The 24680-nt window shown below is 42.8% G+C and overlaps 1 protein-coding gene across 10 annotated transcripts in view; it reads left to right on the top strand.

Moving 5' to 3' along the window:
• si:ch211-278j3.3 (E3 ubiquitin-protein ligase RNF19A) overlaps positions 1-22927 on the top strand; it is a 123951-nt gene extending 101024 nt beyond the window's left edge. For 7 of the 10 annotated variants that reach the window (XM_038799459.1, XM_038799461.1, XM_038799453.1 and 4 more), the window contains 5 exons: positions 1634-1796; positions 9118-9232; positions 9551-9685; positions 15548-15737; positions 18373-22927. In XM_038799459.1, coding sequence (XP_038655387.1) covers positions 1634-1796; positions 9118-9232; positions 9551-9685; positions 15548-15737; positions 18373-18556 — 787 coding nt within the window. In that variant the 3' untranslated portion in view covers positions 18557-22927. The remainder of the gene's footprint in view (positions 1-1633; positions 1797-9117; positions 9233-9550; positions 9686-15547; positions 15738-18372) is intronic. The other 3 variants (XM_038799458.1, XM_038799456.1, XM_038799462.1) reach the window with 3 other exon arrangements.
• Positions 22928-24680: the final 1753 nt, after the last annotated feature.

Raw genomic sequence — 24680 nt, 5'->3', positions numbered from 1 at the left:
TAGGCCAGCATTTGTTGCCCATTCCTAATTGCCCTTGAGAAAGATGTAATGAGCTGGCTTCTTGAACTGCTGCAGTCCATGTGGTGTAGGTACACCCACTGTGCTATTAGGAAGGGAGTTCCAGCGACAGTGAAGGAACGGCGATATATTTCCGAGTCAGGATGGTGAGCGACTTCCATTTGGTGGTATTCCCAGGTATCTGCCGCCCTTGTGCTTCTAGATGGTAGTGGTCGAGGGTTTGGAAGGTGCTGTCTCACGAACCTTGGTGAGCCCCTGCAGGTGGTACACACTGCTGTTATTCTGCATCGGTGGTGGAGAGAATGAATATTTGTGGAAGGGGTGCCAATCAGTGGAGCTGCTTTGTCCTGGATGGTGTTGAGCTTCTCGAGTGTTGTTGGAGCTGCACTCGTCCAGGCAAGTGGAGATTATTCCATCATGCTTCTGCCTTGTAGGTGGTTCACAGGCTTTGGGGAGTCTAGTTATTTGTCGCCAGAGTACTTGTCTTTGACTTGCTCTGGTAGCCACAGTATTAAAATGGCTAATCCAGTTCAATTTCTGGTCAATGATAATAACCCCCAGGATATTGATAACGGGGAATTCAGTAATGGTATGCTTTTGAATGCCATGGGGTGAAGGTTTGATTTTCTCTTACTGGAGATGATCATTGCCTGGCACATATTATTTGCCTCTTGCCAGCCCAAGCCTGGATGTTGTCCAGGTCTTGCTGCATTTCCACGTGAACTCTTCAGTGTTGGAGGAGTTGCGAATGGTACTGAATAGTCATCAGCCAACATCCCCACACCTGATTTTTTTTGTTGGGTGGTCTGATCAAAGTCTTAAAGATATTAACAGGAAATGACAGGGTAGATAAAAATAAACTTGTGTCCACTGGTTTGAAGTTCTAGAACCTCGCGCACATGCGCGACCAAGGACCCGGCCATTCTGCATCCGTTTCGGCAGGTAAAGCTGGTGGCTTTCCATGGCGCAGCTGCTCGCCCCTCACCAGACGGTGCAGGGGTGGCGCCAACCTTTTGGTCTTAAGACCAGACGCATCCTCCGGACATAGCCGCAGAATTGGAGAATCCAGCCCCCTAACTGTGCCCACCCCCATCCTATCTCTGTAATCCCACCAACCTGCAAAACTTTGCGCACTATGGGGCAATTTAGCACATCTTTGGACTGTGTGAGGAAACCGGGGCACCGGAGGAAACGTACGTAGACACAAAGAGAATGTGCAAACTCCATACAGGCAGTCGCCCAAGGTTGGAATGAAACCAGAGTCCCTGGCACTGAGAAGCAGGAGTGCTAACCACTGTGCCATCCTGAACTTAGTCTGTATATTATTTGCCTTTCTCCGTCCAGCTAGTAGTTGCAGAGAAAAATATTTGGAACTCTAAAATAGACCCCATGCTCAATCATATCAGTAAAAATTAGTGTCTGCAGGTTGCCCCAAGGTGCAATCTCAGGTGATAAATTCAATACCAATGTAGTCTGTGTACCACTTCATTTTCTTTTCAAAATAGGTGAGCTAATACACATGCTTCCTGCATTCATGTCTCATGGAAGTCTCAAGACTTTGTTTCCAGAGGGACGTGACCACGCATTAATTTTATTTGTTTTCTTACATTTACAGTCCCTCTGGCTGCACCTTCTGGGGCAAAAAACCCTGGAGCCGGAAGAAGAAGATTCTCTGGCAAGTGGGCATGTTGGTTGGTGCTCCAATTGGAATTACGTTGATTGCTGGCATTGCTGTTCCAGTTATGATGGTTGGACTCCCTATTTATGTAGGCCGAAAGGTAAGAGAACATACAATCAAAAAAGCATGGACATCACTAGGACCCTTTATACTTGGCCAACTATCTATAAGATTATTCCGGGAATGCCTTCCTTCTGCTTTGGTGACACTGTGGGATGGCAGGATTGCATTTTTATACAGGGTTCAATCACCTGTTGGGTGGAAGTACTAATGGTTAGAATTTAATGAGTGACTGGAGTCTAGGTCACTGGTTGAGAATAGGTAGGAACCCCACGCTGCTTCTCTCTCGGAGGCCTGATTGAATAATCAGGTAATTGTGCACTTATCGGGATAGCATCGAGCCTCCCACTTGAGTAATACCCTCGTAGTGATGAAATCACAAACTTGTGACCTGCCAGTCAAAGACCAGCAACTATTCTGTACTGACAGCGCCACCAAGAGTGCAGGCCTGCAAGAGGGGTCAGCTATGGATCCCCAGACAGGTTAGTGCAGGCAGGATGAGGGAGGGGATGGAGGGAACGTCTGCATGGGTGTCCCAACCCAATGCCAGCTCCCTGTATTGGGATACAGTATGCCCCATGAATAAGGGAATTCCCCCCTCAATTGACTAGTTAAGGGCCTCTGGAAGGGAAGTCCACCCTCCATCCATCTCACCCAGAGCTTAATCACGTCAAACAGGAGTAGGAAGTTGGGAAGGCGATAGGGTCCCTACCTCTCACCTTCCCCTGCCAAATAAATGTCACCCCCCACCTCCAACTACCAAACTTACCTCGGGGTGTGGGAATGTGGTGTGGACATATTAAATTCTGCCCATTTACTTTCTTCGCTACAAAGGGAAACTTGGGAAAGCTATCACAACCATTTACGGTTTGTACTTTATTATGAAAAGGTATGTGTGCTGAAGTTGGGTAGTAGAATTTCCAGTGCCACTTTTGGAGATTTTAAATATTGAATTAAAGCATTAATTAAGAAAAAAGGAAACTTACAAACACACAAGATTATATTTACACAGTTAAAATTAGTCTTACAAATATTTTCCCCAAAGAATTCGATTTGGTCGACTCACAAATGAACACCCCTTTTCAGAAAACAGCCCCTATAGATTCTTGATCTCTCAAAATTCCAATATTAACACAGGTATCCACTGTTTTTATACTAAGGTTTTCCCAGGTCTTCTCTCTCCCTCTCACTCGACATTGGAAATCCAAGGCCTGTAGCAAAACCTTGCTTTCTGGAACATCCAAACTCTCTTGGGTGGCGAGATGCTGCTTACTTTACAGGTTCATCCCTGCACAACTCACTTTTCAGGATATCACATGGCCATTCCCGTACAACTTTCAATATTCCCTGAAATATGCTTTTCTCTTTCATCTTCAAACCCATTGTTCTTCACTTTCTTTGGAAGTTACCTTGCCCAGAATATAAAAATTGTTCATGTTATCTTTATGACCACTATTTTCAGGAGAAATACACTTAACTTTGCTTTGTTTGTTTCCGATCCTTACAAGTTGTATTTTTCTTTATTTCTCTTTGAAATTCAACAAGTAAACACAAACAAACCCTCTTTATCTCCTCATGCAAATTTCCATTCAGGTTGTTTACCTGTATTGCATCTTAGCTTTGCTCATCTCCACTTCAAATGCCTGCTTTTACACCTAACCCGTTTGATGATTTAAACCTTGCGGTCTGATTGTCTTTGGTTTAATTAAATTAGACATACATACACACAACTGCTTACAGTATCCCACAGTAATGTTGGAAAAATGATGCGTTCTTTACAATATATATTTTACTTTTGCTGGCAAAAGAGAAGGAACCAAGAGAAACCTGCAGACTGATGGCAAAATACTCTTCCCTACCCTGTCCCAACTGTCCCCATTCCAACTAGAAATGAGAAAATTCCCAGCTTTGTGGGAGCTACCACTTCTCACTGAGAATCATTGGGGTTATTTGTATTTTTCTCACTTTTCTTTCCTCCTGCCCATTCAGAATTTGATACTTTCTGCAACCAAATAGCATTTCAGAGTGAAATAAAAACAAGAAATGCTGCCAACACTCTGGTAATGCAGCATCTGTAGAGAGTGTATGTTCATACACCCATTTCCTCTCCGATCCAAATTTGTGCTTCACCTACTGTTACTCTTTCAGTATTTTTCTGATGTTGCTTTCCTGTGGTAGCTATGGCTCAGTTGATAGCACTATGACCTTGAGTCAGGCGGCTGTGGGTTCAAGCCCCATGGCAGGATGTGAGCACACAAATCGAGGCTGATGCTCCAGTAGGAGTGCTGTCCTTCAAATCAAATGTCATTGGGAAGCTGTGACTACTGTCTCAGGTGGGTGTAAAAAATCCAGTGGCACTAATTTGAAAACCAGCAGGGATACCACCCCAGCCGTCCTGGCCAGTAGTTATCCCTCAACCAATGTCACAAAAACAGATTGTCTGGTCATCAGCACAATGCTATTTGCCTGAGGTTGCTGTGTTCAAATTAGCTGTCATGTTTCCTAAATTATAACCTTGACCACACTTCAGAAGTGCTTGGCTGGAAAACAGGGTACAAAATAGGCAGCGGAAATAGGCTAATTCGCCGATGCAGACCCCCCAAATGCACACACTGCTCCAGTTCCCCCAATCACAGATTCTGTCTCTCCCACGCTTACTGCTCCAGCTCCTCCAATCACAGATTCTGTCTCTCCCATCCTCACTGCTCCAGCTCCTCCAATCACAGATTCTGTCTCCCATGCTCACTGCTCCAGTTCCTCCAATCACAAATTCTGTCTCTACCATGCTCACTGCTCCAGCTCCTCCAATCACAGATTCTGTCTCTACCATGCTCACTGCTCCTCCTCCAAACACAGATTCTGTCTCTACCACGCTCACTGCTCCAGCTCCTCCAATCACAGATTCTGTCTCTCCCACGCTCACTGTTCCAGCTCCTCCAGTCACAGATTCTGTCTCTCCTAAGCTCACTGTTCCTCCTCCACTCAGATTCTGTCTCCCATGCTCACTGCTCCAGCTCCTCCAATCACAGATTCTGTCTCTCCCAAACTCACTGCTGCTCCTCCAATCACAGATTCTGTCTCCCATGCTCACTGCTCCAGCTCCTCCAATCACAGATTCTGTCTCCCATGCTCACTGCTCCAGTTCCCCCAATCACAGATTCTGTCTCTCCCAAACTCACTGCTGCTCCTCCAATCACAGATTCTGTCTCCCATGCTCACTTCTCCAGTTCCTCCAATCACAGATTCTGTCTCCCATGCTCACTTCTCCAGCTCCTCCAATCACAGATTCTGTCTCTCCCAAACTCACTGCTGCTCCTCCAATCACAGATTCTGTCTCCCATGCTCACTGCTCCAGTTCCCCCAATCACAGATTCTGTCTCTCCCAAACTCACTGCTGCTCCTCCAATCACAGATTCTGTCTCCCATGCTCACTTCTCCAGTTCCTCCAATCACAGATTCTGTCTCCCATGCTCACTGCTCCAGCTCCTCCAATCACAGATTCTGTCTCCCATGCTCACTGCTCCAGTTCCCCCAATCACAGATTCTGTCTCTACCATGCTCACTGCTCCTCCTCCAATCACAGATTCTGTCTCTCCCAAACTCACTGCTGCTCCTCCAATCACAGATTCTGTCTCCCATGCTCACTTCTCCAGCTCCTCCAATCACAGATTCTGTCTCCCATGCTCACTTCTCCAGTTCCTCCAATCACAGATTCTGTCTTCCATCCTCACTGCTCCAGCTCCTCCAATTATCCATTCAGCCCCTTGAGCCTGCTGCACCATTAAATTAGATCATGGATGATCTAATTGCGCGCTCAGCCCCACTTTCCTGTCTACCCGACAATAACCCTTGACACCGTTGTCGATTAAACATTAATTCAACCTTGAATAAATTCAATGACGCTGCCTCCATTGCTGTATGGGGAAGAGAATCTTACAGATGAATATCCCTCCCTCAATAGAGAAAAATTCTCCTCTGAGTCTTCAATGGGAGACCCCTATTTTTTAAACTGTGTACCTCAGTTCTAACTCCCCAAAGGGAAATATCCTCTCAATATCCACCCTGTCAAGCACCCACAGCATCTTCTAAGTTTCAATAAGATCATTTCTCAATCTTCTAAAGTCACAAGAGTATAGAGTCAACCGTTCCTCATAAGTTAACCTTTCATCCTAAGAATCAGTCAAGTGAACTTTCTCTAAACCATTTCTAATGCAATTGTCTCCTTCTGAAAATATGTTAAAACCATAGATTGTACTCCAGAAGCAGTCTCCCAGTTGTAGCAGCTGTACAGTTGTAGCCACACTACTCTGATATTTCATTGCCCTTGCAATAAACACCAACATTTGACTTGACTTCCTAATCACTACTCTACCTGTGTACTTTCCTAACTTATAATTCGTGTACAAGGGAACCCAGAGATCCCTCTGCATCATGGAGTTCTGCAATATCTCTCAACTTAAATAGTGTATTATTTCTAATCATCTTGCCAAAGTGGATAAATATTCACACTTGAAACTCCACCTGCCAAGGTCTTTGCCCGCTCACTTGACCTACCTGGTAACTCCCTTACTGTAGGCTCTATATCTCCTCTTGACAACTTATTTTTCCATATCTCTTTATCATTCGCAAATTTAGCTACCATATATTCTGTCCCTTCATCCAAGCCATTGATGCTGATGATAATAGTTGAGCCTCTTGCACTGAGCCCTGTGACACTCCACTAGTTAGTTTGCCAATGCAAAATAGAGCCATTTATCCGTACTCTCTGCTTCCTGTTAGCATAAAGTTAGTTAATGGTAATATCATAGCCCTTACATCCTGTGCTTATTTTTGTGAAGTAACCTTTGATGCGGCACCTCACCAAATGCCTTTTTGAAGGGCTGTAAGAAATAGCTTCTGCTGTTGGGCTTACATGATGAAGGTCCCACCTTCTCAACCTTGCTCCTTGCCTGAGGTGAGGTGATCCTCCTGTTAAATCATCACCAATCAGCTCGCCCTCTCTCTAAGAGGAAAGCCGCCTATGGTTATCTGGGACTACGGTGACTTTACCTAGATATATTAAGGTAGGGTTTGGGGTTTCCAGTTGGGGTTGGATAAGCTAGGTTAATTAGGTGTTTTAGAGGGCAGCACAGTGGCGCAGTGGGTAGCACTGCTGCCTCATGGCGCCGAGGTCCCAGGTTTGATCCCGGCTCTGGGTCACTGTCCGTGTGGAGTTTGCACATTCTCCGCAGAACCCAAAGATGCCCCCACAATCCAAAGATGTATAGGGTAGGTGGATTGGCCACGCTAAATTGCCCCCTTAATTGGAAAAAAAAATGAATTGGATACTCTAAATTTAAAAAAATAAAAAAGTTAGGTGTTTTAGACTTGATTTATTTTTATCCACCGAATCCATACAGTGTTCCTGCTTGCTGGTACAGGGCATACACAACATCTAAGGAAGTGATTGTCCTGTGTTCCATGTAGGTGACTGAACCCCAGATAATTTTCCCTTGATAGGCCATCTTGTAAGTTAGGCTGGCAATGTGCTTGATGCCGCTTTGGCGATCGTCAGATAGCAGATTTGGTAATGACAGTGTTATCTGAGAGTACTTTGCAATGGCATTTGACTCCCCACTTTCTCCAGCCCTTTACCCCCTTTTCTACCAGCCATCACGGAAACTAGACACTAAAAATTAGCAACTGACTTAATTGTTAAGTGTCCAATGTTAATCAACTATTTATCCATCAGAATTAAAAATCCTGTCTGGCAGTTGATTGTTATGGGTATTTTAAATTTTAAGTCTGGTTGAAAACTGCCCTGCCTTAACTTGATTCAAATCTTTTGGGAGCTGTGTTGCTAATTTTGCCAGCCGCTAACTCTTTTGTTTGGTGTCCGGCTCATATCAGGTTCAAACCCCACAATTTCCAAGGAGGAGAGCCTATGTTGCATGAAATGCCTGGTGTTCGTTGTGTCCTCATTCCCTGTTCTAATAGTAGTAAGATGTCCTGTAAGTCTAGTCATTAAAGTATTTCCTGTTTCCCCTGTATATAAAATCTGGAACTGTTTACATGGATTGATTAGACTACATTGTGTTATTTGCATGTAATCTTTTGATTTATAAACATGTTTTTCCCTGTGTTCGTGTTTCGTATAATTTTAGGTCTTCTAAGTGTTTGTATGTTCCACATTGTGTCCTGAGTCTGCTCTTGTTTTTTTGTAACCTAAGTGAATTAACAGGGTTATAGCTTTATCTTCTCTGTTAGGCTGGGGAAATGTATTTAAGCTACTTCACACAGCCAGTTGTCTGTTTCTTTATTTGTGTACAGACTTTCAATGCCCATTGTAAATAGTATGGTATTAGGGGGTTATAGTAAGCAAGTTAACCACCTTTCTGAAGTGCTGTGTGTCTTCCATGTAACAAGGGTGCTTCTGTGCTAAGGGATTTCAATCCATGTTGTATTAAGGCAACGTATGAGGTGTATTAGCTTGGAGGTGGGGTGGGGGAAATCACTGAATTGTGAAGTGTACGTGAATTAGATTATTTGTTATCCGATGGCTATCTTGAATTAAATTGTGTGTATACCCCTTGCTGCAGTGTTGGACCTTTGGGAGTCAGTATCCTGACATGTTTGTCAGCGCTTACGTTAAACAGAACTGATGAGGGAAAAGAATCTTGAAATTGGCCCAGCGAAACCAAAGAAAAATGAAAAATGAAATGAAATGCTGGAGAGTGCTAATTGCTTGCAGTTAATTTTTTAAAGGCCTGTAGATGTGAGGGTCATTCCCAATAAGTTACCTTGTGCTAAGTGGTCAGAATTTTGATTTTGGAAACAGAGTATGGGAGATTTAATAGTCTTTGGCATTAGCGCCACTTCATTTATCTGAAGAAGGAAGCCCTAAAATAAATATTCAGCACAAATACAGAAGCTAATGCTGCAACATGACTGCATCACCCAAGAGAGGAGATAGCCAGGGTGAAAAAGGAGCCTCTGAAAATCAAAAAGGAGCCTTTGAGAGAGTGTCAAGAAGAGCCCTCGAAAAAACATTTTGTCCTTTGCTGTAAAGGGGGTCGTGAAAGACACTACATAAACGCAAGACTTTTTTCTGATTTTCACCATGAAGATTGTTTCTTGTACTTCCTGTGCAGCCCTTCCAGCTAGTTTCTGATGTGCTTAATGCTCTTGATTGTAGTAATCTATATTTCACCAAAAAGAATCCAGTATCCCTGTTAAGGCCCTCTTAAATGGGTATTATCAATTTGATCTAAGAAGGGACTATGTAATTATTAATATGTGCTACTTTGCTCCAATTTGAAACAATGTGGATTTTTAAGATAATGAAACTAATATAACTGAAGTTCATTCTTGTACCTTTTTAGATTTACAGCCGTTGTGAAAGTAATAAGATATCAAAACATAGACGGAGACTTGCTGTAGCTGGAGGAGTGGTTCTATCCATTATTGTGTCCCCTGTGTTAGCTGCAGTGACGGTCGGTAAGGTTAAATTTCAGGACAAGAATATTGAATTGGTTCTTTCATTAGATAAAATGGCAGGTGATGGGAGAATTTTTTTTCCTTTCTTTTAAACGGGGAAAACTTTTATGTGGGTCCTTATCTTGTATACTTAGTGATACAACCACACAAAATTTCCTCTGGTTACCATGCTTCAAATTCCATCACCAGTAATCGCAGTGTAAAGTTTTTCCCTACTTTATTTAATTAATGCATCTGTCCTTGTATATCACTGTTGGCACGGTTACTTGTTGAAGTTGCTCTCTCCAGCAACACATTTCATTTTTGTTTGTATTTAAGGTATTGGTGTGCCTATAATGCTTGCATATGTTTATGGTGTTGTCCCAGTGTCGCTGTGTCGCAGCGATTGGTGTGGAGTTACGACTGGAAATGGGAAAGGAGTGAAGATTGAAATAGATGAAGATGCTGCCTCTGGTAGGTGTGGCTAATGTTTCAGAAAAGTTGTGCAGTTGACCTTATTCCAAATATATTGCAAACATTTCACTCCCCCCTTGGCCACACCCATCGTCATAAGTAACTTCAATGTGAAGTCAAAATTGTTAGTGACAGAATATGGCAGGAAAATGGTGCAGTCTAAAAGCATTCCAGAAGAATACAGTACTCCCATACACATTTCCGATTTGACATGAAAGAACTGTTTTCCTCGTTGCACCTTTTTTCACGTATCAGCCTGCGTACCACCTCAACATTGTGTTCAATCCCCTCTGTCCACAGACACATCTAATAGTCCTTTCAATACAATACGGGTAGCACAGTGATTAGCACTGTTGCTTCACAGCTCCAGGATCCCAGGTTCAATTCCCAGCTTGGGTCACTGTCTGTGTGGAGTTTGCTCATTCTCCCCATGTGTGCGTGGTTTCCTCCGGGTGTTCCGGTTTCCTCCCACAGTCCAAAGATGTGCAGGTTAGGTGGATTGGCCATGCTGCCCTTAATGTCCAACGGTTATGCGGGGTTACTAGGTTACGGGGAAAGGGTGGAGGTGTGGGCTTGAGTAGGGTGCCACTTCCAAGGGCCAATGCAGACTCGATGGGCCGAATGGCCTCCTTGTGCACTGTGAATTCTAGTTTCTATGATTTTTGTTTTCAGTTCTTTTGCCTTTGCTGGTGATTTATTCCACAAGCTTCTGCTTCTCTTTTCCCATTTGAAGTTCCGACAAGTACTAAATAACTGTTAAATGAATAAATAAATGAACTGGATGCAGCTGCAAGAAACCATGAAATAACTGTACCTGTCAAGTAAAGCATCAAAATCTGTCAAATATTTCAAATCTTCTGCCTTCCTAAACCTCACTTACAAGGAAAGCAAATTTTAAACATTTTATTAGCCAAAGTGGATAACGATTCTTTTAAACCCCATCTCCTTTTCAAAGGAACTTTCAGGAGATTACTATCTTCTATTAAAATCTTATTTATGAGTGTAAAACAAACAAAAGCAAACCAACGGTTGACTTCACTATGTGCACTGTGGATAAACCCGCTTGTCCCAAAATCAGGGGCGGGATTCTCTAATCCCCCGGCAGAGTGTCCACGCCGTCGCGTTTTACGACGGCGTGAACGGGCCACTGCCAGGACTAATTCAGAACTGTGCGCCGCGGAATCCGCGCATGCGCAGTGGCCTCCTTCAATGCGCCGGGCCCGACTGAACATGGCGCAGGGCTACAGGGGCCAACGCGTAGGAAAGGAGGCCCCCAGCCCGAGAGGCCGGCCACAGATTGGTGGCTTCTAGAATCCTGGCTTCTACAGCCCCAATCGGGGACTAGGCCACATCGGACCCCCCCCCCCCCCCCCCAGGGTCGGACCCCCAGTACCACAGGCCGCCACCTGACCCTTCAACACCAAGGCCCTGCCGGCTCAGAGCAGTGTAGAATGGCGCCGGTGGGACTTGTTTTTTTCTTACGGCCGCTCAGCCCATCCGGGCCGGAGAATTGCGGGGGAGGGGCAGCATCGAGCGGCCCGCGACCGGCGCCGCGCCAACCATGCTGGCGCCAATGGCGCCAATCCTTCACTCTGTGGAGAATCACGTGCTGACTTCGGGGAGGCGTGGCCCAGTCGTGGGGATTCTCCGGCCCGGCCTGGGAAGTTCCGAGAGGGACTCCCCAGCATATCGTTGGGGTACCCCCTCAAATCCAACGCTGGGGACCCCCAAAGTTACAGCCAGATATGCTATCATCCCACCTTAATTCTTCCTATCTCCCAGCCAGCTACAATTATCTTCACTTTCATGTGCTTCAAGAAGACCGCCAACAATATCTCCTTCTGCAGGACCTGTCACTTCTGTCATTTGCTTCTGAATAAATGTATTTTGTCTTTGCCCTGAAACTAACACTTAATATAATTTACATAAGTACAGGATCACTAACTAGGAAATTAATGAGCAACAGGTTTGTTTCAAACACTAGCTTTCTGAGCACTGCTCCTTCCTCAGGTGAATCCTTCATTCACCTGAGGAAGGAGCTGTGCTCCGAAAGCTAGTGTTTGAAACAAACCTGTTGGACTTTAACCTGGTGTTGTAAGATTTCTTACTGTGCTCACCCCAGTCCAATGCCGGTATCTCTACATCATAGGAAATTAATGGAACTGAAGAGTGACAAACCCCGAGGACCCGACAGTTTCCATCTGGGTGTGTTAAAGGAAGTAGGGGAGCACATGGTAGATGCCCGAACTATAATCTTCCAGAGTTCGCTAGATTCAGGAGTAGTCCCTCTGGATTGGAAAATTGCACATGTCCCTCCACTTTTTAAGAAGGTGAAAGGGGGAAACCAGAGAATTACAGACCGGTTTGCCTAACATCTGTGGTGGGGAAATTGCTGCAGTCTATAATCAGGGATGGGGTAACTGAGGACCTTGAAAAATTTCAGAGGATCAGGGAGAGCCTGCATGGATTTGTGAAGAGACGGTCATGCCCGACTAATTTTATTGAATTTATTGAGGAAGTGACTTCTAATAATCTTTATTATTGTCACAAGAAGGTTTACATTAACACTGCAATGATGTTACTGTGAAAATCCCCTAGTCGCCACATTCCGGCACCTGTTCAGGTACACAGAGGGAGAAGTTAGAATGTCCAGTTCAGCTAACAAGAACGTCTTTCGGGACTTGTGGGAGGAAACCGGAGTGCCCGGAGGAAACTGATGTAGACACAGGGAGACCATGCAGACTCCATACATACAGACAGTGACCCAAGCGGGAATCGAATGTGGGACCCTGGTGCTGTGAAGCAACAGTGCTAACCACTGTGCTTCTGTGCCACCCCAGGGGAATGTCTATGGATGTCATTTGTATGGACTTCCAGAGGGCATTTGATAAAGTCACACATAAGAGACTGTTAACCAAGGTGGAAGGCCACGGAGTTGAGGGCAAATTATTGACATGGTTAGGAAACTGGTTGCATGGCAGGCAACAGAGAATGGTGATAATGGTAATTAATCTAGTAGGCCAGGAGGTGATGAGTGGTGTACCACAGGGATCTGTGTTGGGGCCTCAATTATTTACATTGTTCATTAATGACTTGGATGATTGCATAGAAAGTCATATATCCAAATTTGGGGATGATAGAAAGTTAGGTGGCATTGTGGACAGCCTAGATAGGATAAAATTGCAAGAAGATATTGAGAGACTAGGTGACTGGGCAAAATTGTAGCAGATGGAATTTATTGTAAGCAAGTATGACGTTATCCATTTTGGACCACAAAAAGATAGAGCAGAGTACTTTCTAAATGGAACGAGGTTAGGTTGAGTGGATGTCCGAAGAGACTTGGGGGTTCAATGCCAGAAACAAGTGCAGAAAATAATCAAAAAGGCAAATGGAGTGCTAGCCTTTATATCTAGAGGATTGGAGTATAAAGACACTGGAGTTATGTTGCAGCTATACAAAACCCTGGTTAGACCCCACTTGGAGACTGAGCAGTTCTGGGCACCACATCTTAGGAAGGATATTTTGGCCTTGGAGGGAGTGCAATGCAGGTTGTAAAAAATGACACCTAGGTTACAGGGGTTGAATTACGAGGAGCGATTACTCAAATTGGATGTTTTTTCTAGAATTTGGAAGGTTAAGGGGTGATCTGATCAAAGTATTTGAGATATTAACAGGGAAAGACAGGGTAGATAAAGATAAACTACTTCCACTGGTTGGGGATTCGAAAACTAGGGGGCATAAAAGTTATGGCTAGACCATTCAAGAGAGATGTTAGGAAGAGCTTCTTCACTCAAAAGGTGGTAGAGGTTTAGAACGCTCTTGCACAAACAGCAGTTGAAGCTAGATCTGTTGTTAATTTTAATGCTGAGATCGATTTTTGATAAGCAAAGATATTAAGGGATATGGGCCAAAAGGCGTGTATATGGAGTTAGGTTACAGATCAACCATGGTCTCATTGAATGGCGGGACAGGCTCAAGGGGCTGAATGGCCTAATTGTTCCTATGTTCCTAAATGGCAAAATATGCTATCCTGAGCAATTCCTGTTAACTCCAGAAGAAGCAACTTGCTTCAGTTTGTTATTACCCATTTAACATAATCTGCCTAGTGCTCTAATATCTTGGTGAACTAATATAGAACCACAGAATTCCTAAAGTGCAGAAGGTGGCCATTCAACCCATTGAGTCTGCACCGACTCTCTGAACTAATATAGAACCACAGAATTCCTAAAGTGCAGAAGGAGGCCATTCAACCCATTGAGTCTGCACCGACTCTCTGAAGGAGCACACTACCAAGGCCCATTCCCTGCCCTATCTCCATAACCTCATAACCCCACCTAACCTTTGGACACCAAGGGACAATTTAACATGACCAATCCATCTAACCTGCACATCTTTGGACTGAGAGGAAATTGGAGCATCCGGAGGAAACCCAAAGCAGACGCTGGGGGAAAGTACAAATTCCATACAATCACCCAAGACCAGAATTGAACGAGGGTTCCAAGCGCTGTCAGGCAGCAGTGCTAACTCCCGTCCCCGTCCCTCAAGCTGGTTCGGTAACCCTTGGCAGCACCTTGAAATTGCACAGGGCGCTGCTTAATCAGATGATAAAAGGCCTCTGTGAATCCAGTGAGTTTCACGCAGTTTTTCCCACCAGATCAAGCTCTGTGTGCAATTCCAAAGGGTGGAATTCTGTCATTTTGAGTCAAAGTGCCTTGGTGTGGTGGGAACAGGGATGTTGTCCACTGCAGACACTGGCGGGAAAACACGCTGACCTCGTGCAGCCAGATGGTTAAAGCCATATTCAGTGATGGGGTTGGTCTGGATGGTGCGTAGTCTGCCGCCATGTCTGGGTGCCATATAGAAAAGGCTCCCAACATCACTGACCCACTAATGTAAGAAGAATGTGGACTACCTGAAAATGATGATAGATCTCTGGGAGCACATGGAGACCGAAATATGGACCTCTTTAGAATGAAGATGGATCTCCACGAACATTCTGAGACTGGAAAATTGTCCCCCTGCAGGACACCTGATTTGGAAGGTCCACCTGCAGATGCCCTCCTGACCCACTGCTGTGGTGTTCAGGGTTGTGGACAATCTCCATCCTGAATTCCGGAGGCAGCTCCAGCCATTGTTCAGATGAGTCCCAACATCTGCATGCCATGTTGTTTCAAATGTGTTTCATGCTGGTGTGTTTTCCTGTCGGCATCCTGGAGAATCTGGCATAGTTTGTCAGGCCTTCATCCTCATCCCATTAACAGAATGCAAATGTGGTCCTCACCATGACATTCACCAGTAGAAGATCCCCCTGTAAATTTTCATCAGTGTTAAACTGATTTCTGGGCCTCCCACCATATTATTCCACCAGGCCCGCCGTTGAGCACGCTATTGAGGTCTTGGGAGAATTCTTCCCATTGTCTTCGTCCGCTAACTCCAAAACTTTGCCGACCAACTGTCTTCCCGATTAAGACTGGAACATGGCATTGGTGTAAATGTCTTGCATCTCATTGTTTCCATCCAGTTTATATTTGGATTCTCCTTAACCTCGAATTTAAAAATTAGCCACATGACCATTACACCTTTTGTACTTCTGCCTCCAACACAATTCTTATGCATGTTGAAAATAGTAGACCTCTGATGTGTCCATTTTTGGTTGAAGAGTAACTTTCTTTTTAGTATTAATTTTGTCTGGCCCTAAGCTTTTTAATGTTGATATTATATAGAATGGTTAAGAGAGCTCATGTTGAAAGCTGCACACTTAGTGGATGGCACCATTACAAAGTCCAATGTTAAAACATGCTGTTTCTTATCTTAATAAGTGTTCCAATTGTATTGAGTATCAATGCCTTAAATGTCCTATAGTTAATGAGCCACGGCCTAGACTACATAACCACAGCATCAGCGGGAGCAGTGTGCAAGAAGTGACCAGTGGCCTGAGTGCAAGTGGAAGCAACCTAGACAGAGCAGGTGTCAAATTAGAAAACGATCAATCAGCAAGCACCGTAGCATTAGCAGGAAGCATGCTGAGTGCAGAACAGGATTCTTCAAACAGGTAAATATATACTAAAGTCACTTGAAATGCTTTTATAAATTGACGTGGTAAATTGCCTTAATCTTAAACTTCTGTTGAGTCTAGAATGTTCTGAGCATAGATTGCATGAATTGATTTGTCCAGCGTAAAACTGATTTTCAAATAATATTTTGAATAAACTGGACTTGGGCTCTGCCAAATGTCGGGAAGCAGAGGTACTTTTAAGCAATCTAAGGTTGTATTGTTGGATATTAGAAATAATGGATGGAGTTAAGTTAGTTTACTTTAAATGATTCTGTGTAAGAAAGGGTTTGTTAGATTCATGCTAAAGGAATGTGTTTGCATGTATGTGGATTTTGGTTTCATTTCAAACTGTCTACTGTGTTTAGAGAGTTTACAACATAAAAAGCAAACCAGTGTAAAGAAGGAATAGGCTGTTTCATGACAAACAGGGGCTGCTTTTTAAGTTAGAAAGACCTTTTGAGTTTAGTTTTAACTGGGCCCAAGCTAGTTGGAGCTAGTTTTTAAAATAAATTTAGAGTACCCAATTATTTTTTTTCCCAATTAAGGGGCAATTTTGCATGGCCAATCCACCTGACCTGCACCTCTTTGGGTTGTGGGTGTCTGACCCACGCAGACACAGGGAGAATGTGCCAACTCTGGACAGACAGTGACCCGGGGCCAGGATCAAACCAGTTTCCTCAGCGCTGTAGGCAGCAGTGCTGACCACTGCGTCACCGTACCGTCCCCTAGTTGGAGCTAGTTAGTGAGAGAGAAGGCAGCAGTCACAGTTTTGCCAAAAGCAGAAGCAATATAATGGAGTAATGGTGAAGTAAACAAGTCCCAGAAACTGGGAACAGCTAGTTGTAGAAACCAAGGAATGAGAAGAGAGTTCCAGGAAGCCAAAGGGAAAGAAGGAACCGGAATGTGAACAAGGTACTGTTCACTGAAGTTAAAGATAGTGCTGAAAGGTGCAGACCTGATGAAGTTGCTCGAGAGAAATCAGATGCTGGATTCTCTGTTCCTCCGGCTAAGTGCTGACGCTACCAGTGAGGGGCTAGCACGGGGGCCGCATGAAACACCCGGGGAACACGTGAAAAATGGTGGGAGAATCGCCCGGTCCGTGCTGGACACGCGCAAGGCTGACAGCTGTGCATACACTTACGCACCCCAGACGCGCACCAATCATGCCCGGAAAGATGACACCAGTTGTGTTGGACCGCGCATCCATCCACCCCGACCCCACAGCCCACCTCCCGGCCATCCTCCACTACTCTTTCCCCCCCCCAACCTGGGCAGAGGCTCCCCGGCCAGCGGCACAACTGTCGGCGAAGTATGGTGGTGCCAGACACTGTCCGTACGCCCTCGCTCTCTCCGCAGCCACAAAGCCAAGTTCACGATTGTTGAGACCACACGTGGCACATGTTGCTGGGAACTTGGCCCATCGGAGGCGGAGCATCGTGGTTGGGCCCGATAACGAGATGCAAACCTGGTTGCAACTATGCGCAGCGCACGTCGCAATGTCGCCGATATGGAGGGGGTGGAACATCGCAATTTGGCGTTGGGAGCTATTCTCTGCCCGATCGCCGTTCCCGATTTTGGCGTCGGGCAATGGAGAATCCCGCCCCAGATATCTGAAGCAATCCTAAGGTTGGTGCAACCTGTGAAGCAGTAGTGTTACATTGCTGGCTGGATATCTGAGAGATTGTATGGGAGCTTGACTGTTTGTGGCAATTTAATGCAGAGGAATACTAAAAGGAGAGTTGGAAATCTATAATTCTATAATCTGGGAAGTATATCCTTACTGCAAACAGCTGAGAGAAAGCGTTATTTGGAAGAAGACTCTAAGGCAGGTCTTTCTGGGTTGAGAGTTTGGAAACATTTGTGTGATCATTATCTGGGAGGATTTGAGGAGAGATCCACAGAAGTTCGATTAGATGGCATCAGCCACTTGTTATCAGAGTGAGGTGTCTCTGACCACAGTTAGCCCATTGGATTACAGGGACTGTGTATTTACTGAAAATATTATAGCATAAGATACATTTTGCAAACCTTTGCTCCGGGGAGGGGTACAGTTGCTTCACAGCTCCAGGGTCCCAGGTTCGATTCCCGGCTTAGGTCACTGTGTGGAGTTTGCAAGTTCTCCCCGTGTCTGCATGTTTCCAAAAAAAGGTTGGGTTGGGTTACGGGGATAGGGTGGAGGTGTGGGCTTTGGGTAGGGTGCTCTTCCGAAGGGCTGGTGCAGACTCGATGGGCCACATCATATTTAAGTGGTGTGTGTGTGTGTGTGTGTGTGTAAGTGTGTGTGTAAGGTGCAGAATAGCCTAGTACTGCCAAGCCTATATGTTGTAATGTACAGAAATAGAGAATGCGGGCACATGTACAACAGTATGCAACTAGTCCCAGCAGTACAAAAAGAGAAAGGGAAAGTTTTGTCAGGAATCATTTCACCAGGTCTGATTCTCTACCTTTAATTTCCTCTTCAATATTAATTGACCTGATGTCTCCTGTCAACAATTTTCTGTTTTGAGTTTCAGATTTCCAGCATCAGTATTTTTTTTCCATCCCTTGCTGTTGGCTTGTCTGTTGTGTTTATTTAATGATATTGCAACGCGTTGCGGTTTTGGCAACTTACTAAATGCTGCTTTTGTTTTAGGGAAGGAAAGAACATAGAGGTCCACGTGGATATTGAAACAGAGCCTGGCGGGGCAAAAGACCAGAGCAGCAGTAGTTACCTGTCTGTTCACAGTTTGTCTATGGAGTCACCAAATTGCTCAAGAGAACTGTTGTGTGGCACAAGCCCAAACATTGAACGGATTTCCATTCAGACCTGTGTGTGAAAGAGTTTATGCCTTGTCCCGTTTTAGGTGCAGTATTTACTACCCCCATAAATCAAAGATTAAAATTGATCGAATATGCAGAATTGCTGAGTTTTTACAGCTGTAAACACCGATTAATATATTTTGACACACCTAGTTACAACGCTACTCCAGCTGCCCATATATGTGCAGCATTCGTTATTTTCGATTTAAACTTCTTGAATTTTTATGTTTATCTGATTTTTTTGCCTGAATGTTAACAAGACTTCCCAACCCCCGGGGATGTTTTTGTCCTGCCTGTTGCACTTTGATGCGGTATTCCACTTTCAGCTGCATTAGTGGCAGCAATGGGTGTAATTTCTGCTGTTTACCACCATCTCCACTCTAGCAAAATATTGACTCTTTGTCTCACCCAGGTTCAAATAATAATTTAAACTATTAAAAGGTAACAAAAACTATTATGCAAGTTTTAACATAAATTCGATTTTCCACTCCGTTAAAACAGCAAAGTAATATTCTGAACCAGTACTGGGATGCAAAAAATTACAATTGTCAAAATCCTCAATCAATTTTTCTTATCTCCTTGTACCATTGTTGTTCCAATAGCATTCGTTTTCCCTGATGTTATTTTTCTGAATTTATCGTTCTTTTTTTAAAAATCCTGAACTAAATCCTGAAATATCTAGGAACTATATAAAATTGAAATGAAAATTAAAATCCTCTTGTATGAAAAGAGGACTTTAGTTTCCATCCGCATCCCCCAAAATAATCTTGGTTCTACTGTTTGCTTCGATTTGGGTTTGAAGGATATAATCTGAGGCGGCCAGTGGAATGGGAGAATTTCTTATTGTCGTGCTCAATTGACCGTGTTATTCCATAATGTGATGAGAACTTCAATATTTTAACAACAATAATTGTTTCAATATAATTAAAGGAAAAAAATTCAATCTGTAAACCTATTTTTGATGGAAAACCACATAGTGAGACATCTGCCAATTTTGAGCATGATTTGAATAAAGCTATGCAGTCATGGAATGAAAATCCTGACAATGCTTCAAACAGCAATTTATTCAGTCGTGTGAAATAAGTCACAATGTTTATCTGCAGCAGATCTGAACCTATACATCTCATGCAGATTCCCCCAACGTCCTAATGAAACCCCAAAGAAGCAACTGTTTTGAGTCCAATACACAGTTTCTTGGGGTGTCCAGCCTGTCTTCCACCAGAGTCACAATGGAGAATTGACATTACTCCCACAGAATTTAGGGTAATAACATTTGCCCACTTTGTGTTCTCACTCACACGTGTGGGCGCATGCACACTTCTATCATCAGTGGCTTGCCACATGCAGTTGCTGATTAATTATTCTCAGTTTGCACACTTATGATTCTGGCATAAGGAGATCCATGTTAGATGTGCATTGTATGAGTTCAGTGATTTAAACGTGTGTCCATTGGAGGCCAAATGGATCACTATTGAGAATTTAATAATAAACTAAGATGATTTTTGAGTTTAAAACTCAGCTCCTTGACTGTTCCTACACATTACTTATCCCAAGCTAAACTTTGTTCTTCTTGCCAGCAACAAAAGAGCTTCCCTTCGCAAAGAATGGAGCAGCTTTTTCGATAGTTTTAAGGAACACTGCTAATCTTGATAAAGACAGTTTAATGATGTAAAAACTCAGACTTAAAATTCGATATATTCTTTACAAGGTCTCTGATTTCTTTTTCTGATGGTGACCACTGGAGGGGGTCGTTGTTCATTGAAAGTGCTGCATTACTTCAGCTGCAGACATAACAGTGACTTTCTGATTTTCTTCAGGATTGAATGTGCCACCTTCTGGCTGTGGTTCAGTGAAAATCCACCGGAATCCATTTCAACCTTTGTGCTCAATTTCAAACCATGACAACTGCAAGCTGACTTTTTAATTCCAACACCGTGCTGTGAAGTTTGTCTTCTGTGGGCGCAATGAGAAAGAGACCAAATGTAAACATGTAATTTCACTACTGGCTAAGTTTGGAATTGTATGGCCAGTGTAATTTTTTTTGCCAATTTTAAAGGCCAACTTGCTGGAAAAGTATTGCTATTGTAACCAGCAGTACCCATGAAGTATGGAATCTTGAATTGGCACAGCCTTTCCATGAACAGTCAGATTGCAGTTCAACTGTATATCCAGAGACCACAAAGTGCCAGAGATGTTTGTTTTGGTATGTGGAGTTCTTGAGAAATTGAATAGACTCACCTTTAAAAATAGCTAAATCATTACAGGAATGTACACCAATTAAATTTAAAGCTTCAAAATGCTCAGCAGACAACACAAACCTACAAAAGTTTGGAACAGCATGTTTAATATCTCAGATGTGCATAATAACAGCAAATAAGTTACTGGGTGTTATTGTTGAATCAAATGTGTCCGCTTTAGCCTTATATCAGCTTGGAGAAAGTGCTATTTATGTGGTTAACACTGATTATGGGAGCCAGATGGTCCCATGATAACCTTTGTATTGGCACATTACAATCTCTATATTCAAAATTATAAAACATTTTGGCTGCAGAACATTTTGAGCATGTCTCATCAGAGTCAAGGACCCTTATTCTGCTGCCATATTGGATTGTGCACCACATTGACGAGTTCCACCCACATGAAACTGGTTCCATACCTTAAAGGAGCATTCCTTCATAAACAGGACCCTGAAATGCTCACTTTGCTAGTATATAATGAAAACAATTCTTTAGAATTTCAGTAGTATTGCTTGTTTTAGGAACTGCTACATTTCTTTTAGTGAAGAAAAACAAATGATGAATACAAGTGCTCCATGCTCAGTATTTTCAGGAATACTTTGCATCTTGTACTAACACCTGATGTACTGCTACCTTAGTCTCTGAGGATTGTTTGGGCCACTATGCGTCACCTCCAGGTTACGACGGTAGAGGGTAAATCCTGAAAAATTGTGGATCCCTTAATTTAAGGATGGCTTGCATTAGATCTTTGTGAGCATTCATAAGCCATCAAAGTGAACATTTACAGTATGTTTGTGTGTCTTGCAAAGTCTGTTGTCAAGGAATGCTCCTCATAAAATGCATGATTTGCTTAATTTTCATTCTCACATTATTAAAGCATAACCCAGTTTTTAAAAACACATAGTCACTGTTCATTATAACCTCTGCTTTGCTACGGTCTGAGCATAGCCAATGTGCACATGTCAGTATGGCAGCTGAGATGTTATTTGCCATTAAATCTGGCGTATTAATTGTAAGTTGCTCCTTAACGTATATTACGATAATATAAGAGCTATACGTACCTATAATTCTCTAGTTTGAACACTTTTGAGAGTGGATGCAGTCATAAAGGGGTGGCGCAGTGTGAATTTCTACCATAAGACACAGATTGTGTAATATAAAAAGTCTGAAATGGAAATGGCTTTAATATAAACAAATTTGAGTGAGAAAAGTTGTGAATGCATGCCCCCATAGCATCCCAAATATAATGTTGTCTTTGTTCTGCCAAGGGCTTTAAAACTATTGTGTTATAATATCCTGGAGTCTTTGATTGATGAAGTTGCAATGAATTTTGTACATTCATGCTAAACATTTAGAAATATGGATTTGCAAGAAAGTATGTTCAATATTCTAAGTGATGCCTTCATTTAAAAACTTTTTAAACTATGTATAAGTGATCAATGGATTTTCATTTTCAGAAGCAATAGTTTTAAAATCCATCTCTGAAGGATCATCTGTTGCCAACTGCACAAGATTGGAAATGTGCTCCTTTCCGACATCGAGCAGTTTCTGCCCAGGTTCAACTTGTTCCAACATATTTTTTTCACAAAGGTGAAGTTGAGCCATCTTTGAATGAAGAAACTAAGATTGAAATCTAAACACGGCTATTTATGATCTGGTGGCCGTTGATTTTACTGGCTTTAGCTTAACGTAAAAATGTACCTCCTGGTGTCCCCCTTCCTGATGAAATCTGTGCACAACAAAACTGGTATCACTTTTATACACAGTGAGTTGATTTTTCACACTCACGTTTGTTAAATTTCTCCTTCCTTGTCTGGAAGATAACTTAAATCCATCTAAAGATGTCTGTCCATGAATATTGACTTTCTTCACCTCTAATTTCTATATGCTTTTCCTAAATTTTAGCAGCTTTTGTTGTCCCCTCATCATCAATTCAGTTTCTTTTAGACTGAGAAGCTTGATTTTCATCCATCTCAACTGGCCTTGATCTCAAACATGCATTTTTAATTCTAAAATTCCACTTCAGATTTTAACTGAGGGTTGCTTTTCACTCACTCTAATCCTTTTGAGAATTTGTTTAACATCTATAGATAAGGCTCTTTTCTGTTCTTTTTTTTTTTAATCATGAATAAATACTTGATTTAAACATTATTACCTGTTTTTTTTCTACTGAAGCTAAAGATTAGACAGACCTGTTCAACTCCTAGCTTCTCCAAACACTTCTATTTTTGAGACTTTCAAGAGATTTAATTATGTTCGTCAAGCATGGGTACAGGAATGGCAATAGGCCATTCAACCCCTCTAGCTTATTCCGCACCATTCAATCAGATCACAGCTGATCTGTATCTCAACTCCTTAAGCTTAGCCATATCCTTGGATACCCTTGTCGAACAAAACTTTATCAATACCTGTCTTAAATTTCAACAAACTCAGCATCCAGTATCGTCTGAGGAAAGAGTTTCAGATTTCCACTATCCTTTATATGCAACGGTGTTTTCTCGTTTCATTCTGATTACCTCTATTTAAATGATTCTGCCTCCTTATTCTGAATGCTGTCCTATCCTATCAAATTCCTTTATCATTTTAAACATGTCAAGTAGGTTATCCCTCGCCCTTCTAAAATCAAGAGAATCTCAGCTTTGGTCTGTAGAATTTTCTCATAGTGATTTGTATAACAGCTGAAGGAAAAGCAGAAGTTTTTTGTTAAGAAAACTGAATATGGAAGGAAGCAGGGTGGAGGAGGGAAATCTTGGCACAATTTCTTGGTTGAATGAATTAAGATGGGCTGAATGTTCTACCTTTAATAATATTCTGGAATGATTTTCAGCAAAAGCATTAATGCATTAATTCTATTTAATAACCATCATTTTGGTACAAATTGTATCTTCATCCACAGTTGTTCAAGTCCAAGAAAAGCTGTGTATTTTGTTCAGTCAGTATTCAATTCTTCTCTTTTCCCAATTTTCATCTGGAAATGTAATTATTTATGTTTCTTTTAATGAAAATTTTTGTTGGCATTCTGACTGCATAGTGCTTTGAAAGTGCTGTATCAAACTTTCTCCAGACTCAGCAAGAGTATCTCCACCTCTTTTGGAATTTTGTTCCTTCTTTCAGGTTAGACAGACTAGAAACCATGTATACTTTTAAAGGACCATAAATGGTTTATGCCTTCCATAACTTAATGTTCTTTTGCATTTTCGAACAACATTTTGCAAATGTTTTTTAATTACCATGGTGGGAATTTTCCATTTACGTTCTCCCCGTGTCTGCATGGGTTTCCTCCGGGCACTCCGGTTTCCTCCCACAAGTACCTGTGCTGTTAGGTGAATTAGGCATTCTGAATTCTTCCCTCAGTGTACCTGAACAGGCGCTGGAGTGTGAAACTAGGGGATTTTCACAGTAACTTCATTGCAGTATTAATGTAAACCTACTTGTGACACAAATAAAAAAAGGATTATTTGCTCATCCAGCCCTTTAGGTACTGTGCTAAGTAAGTACAATACCAGAAGTGTTTCCGAATGCGCTAGTAGAAGTAATGGACTAGTACAATAGTACATGCGGGAATTGAATCATAATATCTTTAAATTTGCCATTATATTTCCTGTGCCTTTTCTTCACATTGAGGCAGCACAGTGGGACAGTAGTTAACACTGCTGCCTCACAATGCCAGGGACTCTGGTTTTACTCTGGCCTTGTGTGACTCGTGAAGTTTGCACATTCTCCCGTGTCTGCATGGGTTTCCCCCAGGTGCTCCGGTTTCCACCCATAGTTCAAAGATGTGTAGGCTAGGTGAATTAGCCATGGTCAGCGAGCAGGGTTACGGGAATAGGGCGGGTGAGTGGGCCTAGGTGAAGTGCTCTTTCGGAGGGTCGGTACAGACTTGATGGGCTGAATGGCCTCCTCT

This window comes from Scyliorhinus canicula, chromosome 6, assembly GCF_902713615.1.
Source record: "Scyliorhinus canicula chromosome 6, sScyCan1.1, whole genome shotgun sequence".
NCBI lineage: Eukaryota > Metazoa > Chordata > Chondrichthyes > Carcharhiniformes > Scyliorhinidae > Scyliorhinus > Scyliorhinus canicula.
This window is presented reverse-complemented; position numbering and strand designations above follow the sequence as displayed.